Here is an 11091-nt window from a genome sequence, read left to right as displayed (position 1 = left end):
AAGACTTCATTGCTCCAATAATACAAAGACTTCATTGCTCCATAGGACCAAGACTTCACTTCTCCATAGGTCCAAGACTTTACTGCTCAATAGGACATAGAATTTACTGCTCCATAGAACCAATACTTCACTTCTCCATAGGTCCAAGACTCAGGAACACTGGGATAAAATCAAGTCAAGACTTACTATCCCACGAGTTTAAATTATTTCAATCCTTGCATTAAAAACGGCGCAAAACAATTTTTCATGTGAGCAGTGGCGGAGCGAGGTCGGGTGTCACCCGGTGCGGCACTTAATGGTGTCACCCCCTCAGAGGCGTAGCGACTCTTCCCGGGTACAAACTTTCAATTTTCGATTTGCACCCCCCCCCTCAAACTTTCGATTTGCTCCCCCCCTTCGAACTTTCGATTTCCAACCCCCCCCCCTCAAACTTTCGATTTGCATCTCCCCCCCCCCTCAAATTTTTCTCTATATATTTTACTATTTTTGCCTTGGTGTCACCCCCCCCCCCCTAAATGGTGTCACCCGGTGCGGTCCGCAACCCCCCCCCTCGCTACGCCTCTGCGTGTGAGCAATAAGCAAGGCAAAGCGCGTGTAAGTAGGTTTCTAACTCACAACGTAGGTGTGAGTAGGTTTAGAACCTACAACCTTGGCCAACGATGATTGCGTATAACGAGGGAAGGGGTGCATGATGTAACACGTAAAATCTCTCCCACTGGCTACAGAAATACGGTGAGTCCAGAGGCGTAGCGACCCTTCCCGGCGCCCGTCGACAAACTTTTAATTTGGCGCCCCCCCCCACCGGTGACGAAGTTTCAATTTGGCGCCCCCCCCCCCCCCCCCCCCACATATTTTAAAATATTTATAATGCAAAACTGCATCTAAAATGAGCTTTTAATTTTTTTTCAAACCCACTTTGGCCCCCCCCCCCCCTAGGGTCGGCGCCCGCGGACATATGTACCCCCCTCGCTACGCACCTGCGTGAGTCTGCGCCTGATCACAAGGTCATATTGAAATACAGTGACTACTCCCCCTGTACGGCTGATCACCAGATCTCCTACGGAAATACTTATACCCTTCTCTAGCGCCTGGATTTCCGACATCGTGGAGTCACGTGACGCTGCCACGTGACCGGAGCAAATAATGGGCGTGGCCTTTTGATCATGTGACGCAGTCACGTGTCATCTAACATGAAGTGATTATCTTGTAATCAAATCACACGCAGCGTTTTGACTGCGACAAACACGAATAGCCGGGGAAAGGTAGAGTCAACTCTGGTAAAAACAGTTAAATATAAAAACAGTTAAATATTAAAACAGTCAAATATAAAAACAGTTAAATATTAAAACAGTTTTTTTTTTTAAAAGTCAAATATAAAAACAGTTAAATTTAAAAACAGTTCAATATGAAAACAGTTAAATACAACAAAAAAACAGTTAAATATAAAAATAATTAATTATAAAAACAGTCTAATATCAAAAAAGCAAAAAAAAGAAAAAACCCCAGTCAAATATAAAAACAGTCAAATAAAAAAAAAAAAGTTAAATAGAAAAAAAAGTAAAATAGAAAAACAGTTAATTATAAAAACAGGCAAATATAACAGTTAAATAACAGAGAAGCTATGATGAAATGAGCTTCTACTTGTTTAGCTGTACACACTTTATAGTAGAGCCGGCACAACTAGGTAATGTAAGTCAAGTAGTTTAAGACCTGATGATCCTTATGGCAGGTGAAGTAGAGGTGCTCTGTTTCTATGACCTTGGCATAAGTAGGGATATTGACAAGTTTGTTGAAGTGACAGTTTTATAACTTAGAAATTTTACAACTTTTAAATGAAGGTGCAACTAGGTCTTGCAGCTAAGACGGTGTGTTGATGTGATTCCCAAAATTTACTTTAAAATTACAGGCGTCAGATTGTCGAAGTGGGTGTTGAGGGAAGGTTGGGTGTATTAGATATGTAAAATTATATGAGGGAGGGGAGGGTGGGTGTATTAGATATGTAAAATTATATGAGAGAGGGGACGTTGGGTGTATTAGATATGTAAAATTATATGAGGGCCGACCTAAGACAAAATATGACGTAATATGTGTGTTGTGGGGGGGGGAGGGTAAAAATGTCATAAATTTACTGTAGCCTAATCTCGCATCCACAGCTCCATCCACAAATCCATCCACAACTCCATCCACAGCTACATCCACAACTCCATCCACAGCTGCACCCACAACTTCATCCACAACTCCATCCACAACTCCATCCACAACTCCATCCACCGCTACATCCACAACTCCATCCACAAATCAATTCACAACTACATCCACAACTACATCCACAACTCCATCCACAACTCCATCCACAAATCCATCCACAAATCCATCCACAACTACATCCACAACTACATCCACAACTCCATCCACAGCTACATCCACAACTCCATCCACAGCTGCACCCACAACTCCATCCACAACTCCATCCACAACTCCATCCACAACTCCATCCACAGCTACATCCACAACTCCATCCACAAATCCATTCACAACTACATCCACAACTACATCCACAACTCCATCCACAACTCCATCCACAAATCCATCCACAAATCCATCCACAACTACATCCACAACTACATCCACAACTACATCCACAACTCCATCCACAATTCCATCCACAACTCCATCCACAACTTCATCCACAATTCCATCCACAACTCCATCCACAGCTCCATCCACAACTACATCCACAGCTCCATCCACAACTCCATCCACAACTCCATCCACAACTTCATCCACAGCTCCATCCACAACTCCATCCACAACTTTATCCACAGCTCCATCCACAGCTCCATCCACAACTTCATCCACAGCTCCATCCACAACTCCATCCACAACTTCATCCACACCTTCATCCACAGCTCCATCCACAGCTCCATCCACAGCTCCATCCACAACTCCATCCACAACTTCATCCACACCTCCATCCACAGCTCCATCCACAACTTCATCCACAGCTCCATCCACAGCTCCATCCACAACTCCATCCACAACTCCAACCACAACTCCATCCGCAACTCCATCCACAAATCCATCTACAACTCCATCCACAACTACATCCACAATTTCCATCCACAACACCACCAACATGTGTTCCGACTTGAAATACATATTACCTTCCTTGTTGATAAAACGTCCCCAAAGTTTAACGCTTTGGCTCAAACAAAATTAACGTATCACCAGCTATAACCGACAGGGCCAACCAAACATATTATGTCATTCCCCAAGACGCCGGCACCCCCAGTGATAAACGCCCCGGGGCTGCGAATTCCCTCCCCCGGGCGGCGTTGTCCCGCACCCGGACACGCCAATCGTGAAATAATGAAACCGGCGGGGTGACGCGCCATCTAGCGGCTGTCAAAAGATGAATGAGCTGGGCTCATATCAAGGGCCCACAACTCTCGTGTACCTGCAAAACTTGTCTAAATAAAGGCGCTGCTATCAAGTGTAAGGGGCAGGTAATCACTTTGTCGTTTGTTAAATGCTATATGGAGAGAGGAACTCGAATTTGACACAATCATTTGAAATTTGGTGAATTTAATTTGCCTTTCAACGTGTCTGAAATTACTTTTTTTTTTAATTTCCAAAAAATGTGCGAGAATTAAATATTAATTAAGGTACTAGTCAATTAGCCAGACCTATCCACACCCATAAGTACAAAACTAGCAAGTCAGTCCTAGCTACAGCCATAACTTTAAAAAAAAGTCAGCCATAGGAATAGCCATTACAACAACAACAAAAAGTTGTTCATAACAAAAAAAAAAACTTCAACAAAAAGGAAGTCTCTGGTTACATTCTAGGAGTTAAAGTATCGTTATCAGCGATTTCCGATACTCGGATTTTTCGGACGGCTAATCAATAGGACCAATATGAATGTGCTACGTGCCGTTTCCCTACGAAATGCAACTTTCAGTGGGGCAAAAAGGGTTTGTTTTAAATTTAGTTCCTACAATTTTAAATGTCGACGTTTTTTAATAAGACTGTAATGAACAGGGAATCTAGAAAAAAATGTCAAACCGCTGAGGGAATAAGTGGTGCATGGCCAAAACCTTCAAAGGGAAAAAAGCAACGGCGTCTTGGAGATGGTGGACAAATCCCCCCCCCCCCCTTTAGACTATAGAGTCACAGGGATGGATGGTCAGATGGGTAGGTGGTAGGATAGGTTGACTGACAGACGGATGAACGGACGGAAGAACGGACCGATGGATGGAATTGTGTATTTAACTTGCACAACTTCCTGATAGTTGTAGTGTGGACGGGATTTCCTCCAACACAATTCAATCTTGCAACAGGTTATGCGACATATAGACCCTCGACTCAGATTTCAGTCTGCTTTTTTTTTTTAATTTATTTCCATAGCCTTTATGCTACCAAGAACAAACTACAAGGCCGTAGTCGTTTGATATGCACAGCTAAGTCATCTAATCCTTGATGGTAGTCTTACAAGTCTAGTGGTGGAAACACACTGACAGACACAGAAGCACACAGACACACAAACAAACATACGCACATAGACACACACAAACACGCGCACATAGACAGACACACACAAACACACGCACAAAGACACACACAAACACAGGCACAAAGAAACACACAGAAACACAGAAACACACGCACATAGAAACACACAGAAACACACGCACATAGACAGACACTCAAACACACGCACATAGACACACAAACACACGCACAAAGAAGCACACAGATACACACAAACACGCGCACATACACAGACACACACGAACATAGACACACAGACACACGCACAAACACACGCACAAAGAAGCACACAGATACACACAAACACGCGCACATACACAGACACACACAAACACAGACACACAAAGAAACACATAGACACACACACCGTTTTAAAAACTGGTGGTTAAGACAAGAAAATAAAATTGTAAAACCGTAATTTGAGGCACAGCAGGCGCCATAATGGAACCTGATCGATTCATGTTTGTCCTGGCGTTTGTATGTTTGTAGAATTGTATAATATTTGCTGTTTTGTTGGTAAAATTGTTCCTGTTTGTCTTGGTATTTGTATGTTTGTTGTTTGTAGAATTGAATAATGTTCGCTGTTTTGTTTGTAAAATAGTTTGCTAGCTTAGTTGTTTATTTCTTTCTTTGTTTGTCTGTTTACATTTTTCATAAATTAGTAACTGCCTCATATAAACTATTGTTATACGTTAAATCTTAACGTTATTGTTGTGGTTTTGAATTTAATAGTTCGAGTTGCGTTTGAAATTCGTGGGTTTGGTTCGGTAAGGGTTATATTAAAATAACTGATTTTATTTTGGACATTAATTGTGTTATTGTCTAATTTGTTGGATTAGGGTTAGAACTGCTACTGCTGAATCTGTTGAGTTAGAGTTATAATAGAAGAGTTGATTTTATTAGAATGTTAGTTTGATTTCGGACACTTTTGATAATACGTTGTTGGTTTCATTGGAAGTAGAGTCAAAAAAGCTTTTTTATCAGGTAACTGATTTATGTTTTTAAATAAGTTGAGCGTTAGTCACTCGTTCATATTGGTTTAGGTTTACGATTCAATAAGTTTAGCGTTAGTCACTTGTTCATATTGGTTTAGGTTTACGATTAAAGTTAATTATTGTCAGGATTTATTTGTTCGCGGTCGAGACGTTTCTCTCCGGGGAGTAATCAAAGACTTCCGCGTGAGTGTGAGCGTTCTTTAACCTCGGCATTGCCAGGCTCGAGGGAATATGGCAGCGGTTCTCAAAGAAAACCATGACGGGGCCACGATGACACCAGGCCACTGTACGGTTTGCAGGGATTTGTATAATTCAGATAAAAGAAAAGGCAGGCAAAAGAAATGAGCGCTCGGCTCCTAACCTGAAGGTCATGAGTTCGGATCCAGGGCTTGAGTCCGTAGGTCGTCACTGAGTCCATCCAGCTCTGATGGGTACCTGACTCACTGAGTCGATCCAGCTCTATTGGGTACCTGACTCACTGAGTCGATCCAGCTCTATTGGGTACCTGACTCACTGAGTCGATCCAGCTCTATTGGGTACCTGACTCACTGAGTCCATCCAGCTCTATTGGGTACCTGACTCACTGAGTCCATCCAGCTCTTATGGGTACCTGACTCACTGAGTCCATCCAGCTCTTATGGGTACCTGACTCACTGAGTCCATCCAGCTCTATTGGGTACCTGACTCACGTTAGGGAAAGTTAAGATGGCTGGGCATATTTCTGACCACATTATTATTATCCCTTCATATGCTGAAGTCACGAAAACAGGTAAACTCTACTTCATCTGACCTAAGTAAGGTTCGAAAAGGTATTATAATAGACAGTTTTTAAACCAGCCAAGTATTTGGGTTCATTGAAGCACAGAATATATTGAATATTTTAGTACTGAAGACGAATGGAGACATTATCAATAGTTTTAATACTATTGTAACGATGGAAGGGTTTGACACTAGTAGAGGTTCTAATGATGCCGGAATGGAGGATGACGATCAGAAGGACACTAGTTGCGTCACAGCGGTCAGCCTGGTCTGTCCAACAGAAGAAGACGATTTCAGATAGCAGACAATATTTTTTTTTAAAATATCAAGGCGGTGTTTGTCTAGACGCGTTTGTTAAACTCATAAACACACAGAGGCGTAGCGAGGGGGGGGGGGCGGGAGGTGCGGACCGCAACGGGTGCCACATTTAGGGGGGTGAAATGGCAAAATATATAGATATAGAGAAAAATTTGAGGGGGGGGGGGGTGCAAATCGAAAGTTTGAGGGGGGGGGGGGGTGCAAATCGAAAATTGAAAGTTTGTCGCTACGCCTCTGGGGGGTGACACCATTAAGTGCCGCACCGGGTGAGACCCGACCTCGCTACGTCACTGTAAACACATTACATAGGTGCGTTGGGTAGGGAGAAGGGGAGCCGTCGAATACATTACAGATTGATCGATGCCATAGTGTGTTCATGCCCCGGTCACCTGACCGTATCGACGAGAATTGATTGGCGCTTGAAAGGTGTCCATCACCTTCCAGAAGACCGAAAATCAATACAGCGCAGTAATGGCCGACTGTTTTTTCGCTTCGCCTGCGTCACGTGACTTCCGGTTTCCGCCACGTGGTCTTTTTTTTTTCTTCTGGCACCGTGATTGGCTGAAATCAGCAATCATGTATCAATCGCTGCCCGAATTTAGCGACAAGCTAATCAGATTTTGGGTCGGATCTTGTGTTGTGTTTAGACGACAGGTAGGGCCGTGGCAGACTGGCCAACACACTCACGCACGGGCTGTTAGGGGGGAGGGGGGGGGCGGATGTGGTAATGCTGCGCCTTACAGAAAGCACTCGTCTTGAAAAGTTTTGTCGAAATGGCCATGCGATGCCGAGGTAATTGTTCCCCGAATTGTGTTTTGTTGTTTTTTTAAGTGGGCCTGAAAACAATGGACGAACTCGGGGAATTAATCCCAGAAAAAAAAATGCCATAGAATTGCCAGGAAAACGGCAGGAAATTGGTTTTATGAGGACGGAAATATATTTATGCAGTGGGCGGGGGGAACAGGCGGCAGCCAGTGGGCTTTTATTGGTTGTCATAGTGGGCTTAATTTGGTAGTCAAGTTGGGCTTTTGTAAGGGTTGGCTTCTGTTGGTTGTTAAGTTGGGCTTTTGTTGGTTGTCAGGGTTGGCTTTTGTTGGTTGTCAGGGTTGGCTTAAGTTGGTTGTCAGGGTTGGCTTCTGTTGGTTGTCAGGGTTGGCTTAAGTTAGTTGTCAAGTTGGGCTTTTGTGGGTTGTCAGGGTTGGCTTCTTTTGGTTGTCAGGGTTGGCTTCTGTTGGTTATAAAGGTGGGCTTTTGTTGGTTGTCAGGTTTGTTTATGTTGGCTGTCATAGTGGGCTTAAGTTGGTTTTCAGGGTTGGCTTCTGTTGGTTGTCAGGGTTGGCTTCTGTTGGTTATCAGGGTGAGCTTCTGTTGGTTGACAGGGTTGGCTTCTGTTGGTTGTCAGGGTTGGCTTCTGTTGGTTGTTAAGTTGGGCTTTTGTTGGTTATCAGGGTTGGCTGTTGTTGGTTTTCGTATAGAATAGCGGATTCTGTTGTCTGTCGATTGTATTGGAGATTTCGTCTGTCAAATACCGACTCTGCCTCTTACTAAGTCTACACCTAATGCCCTCTCTGCCTCCTACTATGCCCCATTAAATGCCCTCTCTGCCTCCTACTATGCCCCATTAAATGCCCTTTCTGCCTCCTACTATGCCCCATTAAATGCCCTATCTGCCTCTTACTATACCTATGTCTACTCCCCTCTCCTACCATCGCCCTACCATCACATACCTGGGTCAATAAAACATGAACCTTGTTACACTACCATCCGATTTATAAAGACCTCTATATGTATTTTTATATGACAACTGCTGTTATTGTTATTATAAAACATACCAATATGTTTAAAAATGTTGCTGTTTGCTTAGTTCGATTATCATAATCGATAAAATATCGATACGCTCTCGAGGTTAGATTAATACCCACCATGTTACATTGATTTGTATTCAATAAATTATTGGCACCTTGTCGGAGGAATTAACAACTATATTACAACACTAATCCATTGATATTACATCATTATTACATTGATATTACAACATTATAACATTGATATTACATCGTTATTTCGATTTGATATTTCATGTTTATCATTATTTGTATAGATTAGTCTCTCTGTACTCTCCATGTCATGGTATGCTGTGTTCATTAGTATGTACCTGGTTTCGACAGGTATGCTGTGTTCATTAGTATGTACCTGGTTTCGACAGGTATGCTGTGTTTATTGATATGTATCTGGTTTCGACAGGTAGTTTATAAATAGCTTTTATTAGCTTCATTTAATGTTTGTATTTCTAATCGTATGTGTCGGGTTAGCTTATTAGAGGCCATTTTATTGGGGCGTAGACAGGAGGTGTGCTATGGGCTAGTACCCCCCCCCCCCCCCAAATAGAAGCCCAGAATGATAGCTGTATTACTTAAGTCACAGTTATTAGAGTCAGTGCTTTCATGTTGTTTTCTATGCTTTCAGTTTCAAATTTGTAAATTATATATATATATATATATATATATATATATATATATATATATATGCCCTCTAAATATAAATATATATATGTATATACATCTACGTTTATAGATATATATACATATATATTTATATATTTATATACATATATAAATAGGCTTATATACATTTTAATATATATATATATATATATATAGGCCATATATATATATATATATATATATATATATATATATATATATATATATATATATATATATATATATATATATATATATATATATTTATCGCTTATGTTATAAATATATATAAGTGTGTGTGTGTGTGTGTGTGTTTGTGTGAGTGGTGGCAGTAGCGTAGCGAGGGGGGCGGGGGGGGACATATGTCCCCGGGCGCCGACCTTAGGGGGGGCGCCAAATTGAAAGTTTGAGGTGGGGGGTGCAAATGAAAAGTTCGAGGGGGGGTGCAAATCGAAAGTTTGAGGGGGGGCTGCAAATGAAAAGTTCGAGGGGGGGGGGGGGGGGGGCAAATCGAAAATTTGCTCCCAAGGGGGCGCCAAATTGAAAGTATGTCCCCGGGCGCCGGGAAGGGTCGCTACGCCTCTGAGTGGTGGGGAAGGGGGTAATGACCCAGATTAATTTTAAATATACTTATAGCCCATAATTAAACTTTATTCATAGCCTAACGATAAAATTTAGCCTTCAACCTTAAGTAACCTACAACTTACAAGTCACCGGTCAACGACTTCCTTGTATCCCTCTAGAACTCTTGAAATCCTCGTGATATAAATTCCTGCATCAACAACACCCCCAACCCCCTAATATTGAGAACACTAGACGAAAATAGCTAAGTTTTTATAACCCCCGATCTGACCCCGTTGATAACTCAAGATTTGTATCATCGATCAACGCGCGTTTTTCAATACTGCGAGAGAAAAAAAATTTTGAAACACGGCAATAAATTTGATATAACTTTCAACTTTGACTGCAATAGTAAGGGCATACAGGGAGACAACTCTAGCAATAAATGGCCCTTGAGTTTCTGTATTGCTACTCGTGTGTTGCACGCCTGACCCCAGAGTGCAAGCACGGACATCTGCACGGAGGGTGTTGTCGTTTTACACCGGTGCAATTTTTTATTTGAAGAGCTCTTCAGGCAACCATTCGGTGGTAAATTTTTTGGCCCAGGTTTCATTGCCCACCCAAACAAGCCGGGACTTTTTACTAGTGTATACTCAGATAGCGTATAATTTGTTCAAGCAGTATTAAATTATTCTCGATATATATATATATATATATATATATATATATATATATATATATATATATATATATATATATATATATATATATATATATATATATATATATATACATATAGTATATATATACATATACATATAGAATATATATATATATATATATATATATATATATATATATATATATATATATATAGGCCTATATATATATATATATATATATATATATATATATATATATATATATATATATATATATATATATATATATATACTATACTATACTATACATATTTTTAAAAGCTGTAATAGTCTCCGTATTAAATGTCGCCACTTTTTCTCTTTTCTAATCCTTATCTTCGCTAACCTACCCGCCCACCTTTATCAAAACCTAGAATTACCTCCCCCCCCCCCCTCCAATACAGAACGTCCCGTTATGCACCAGTGGGTTTACCTTGCAATCACTCCAGATTTAATCTTAAACCCACGAACCCTCCCCCTCCCCCATACATACACACACACACACCAACCTCCAATTTCTTACACTCAGAACCCCTTCCCCATAGTAATATATCTACAGCTCTTTATACTCCAGGAATCTGAACACAGTCTCAAGACAGGCACACAAACATGCACTAGGACACACGCAAACACGCACACACACACACACACACACCTGAACCTGTCTAAGCTTGAAAAATTCAATAGCGGATCGAAGCCGAACAGAACCAAATCAATTGGGTA

General features: G+C 41.3%; 1 protein-coding gene across 1 annotated transcript; it reads left to right on the top strand.

The window, feature by feature from the left end:
* Positions 1 to 1722: 1722 nt before the first annotated feature.
* LOC131929434 (metacaspase-2-like) lies at positions 1723 to 3237 on the top strand. Its single transcript, XM_059285641.1, has 2 exons — positions 1723 to 1784; positions 2154 to 3237. Exons 1-2 carry the CDS (start codon positions 1723 to 1725, stop codon positions 3235 to 3237), a joined length of 1146 nt encoding a protein of 381 aa, XP_059141624.1.
* The last annotated feature ends 7854 nt before the right edge of the window (positions 3238 to 11091 follow it).

Source organism: Physella acuta, unplaced genomic scaffold (assembly GCF_028476545.2).
Source record: "Physella acuta isolate Inbredline_101_S28 unplaced genomic scaffold, ASM2847654v3 ptg000094l, whole genome shotgun sequence".
Taxonomy (NCBI): Eukaryota; Metazoa; Mollusca; class Gastropoda; family Physidae; genus Physella; species Physella acuta.
The sequence above is the reverse complement of the archived record's forward strand: the minus strand, read 5'-3'. Positions and strand labels throughout refer to the sequence as shown.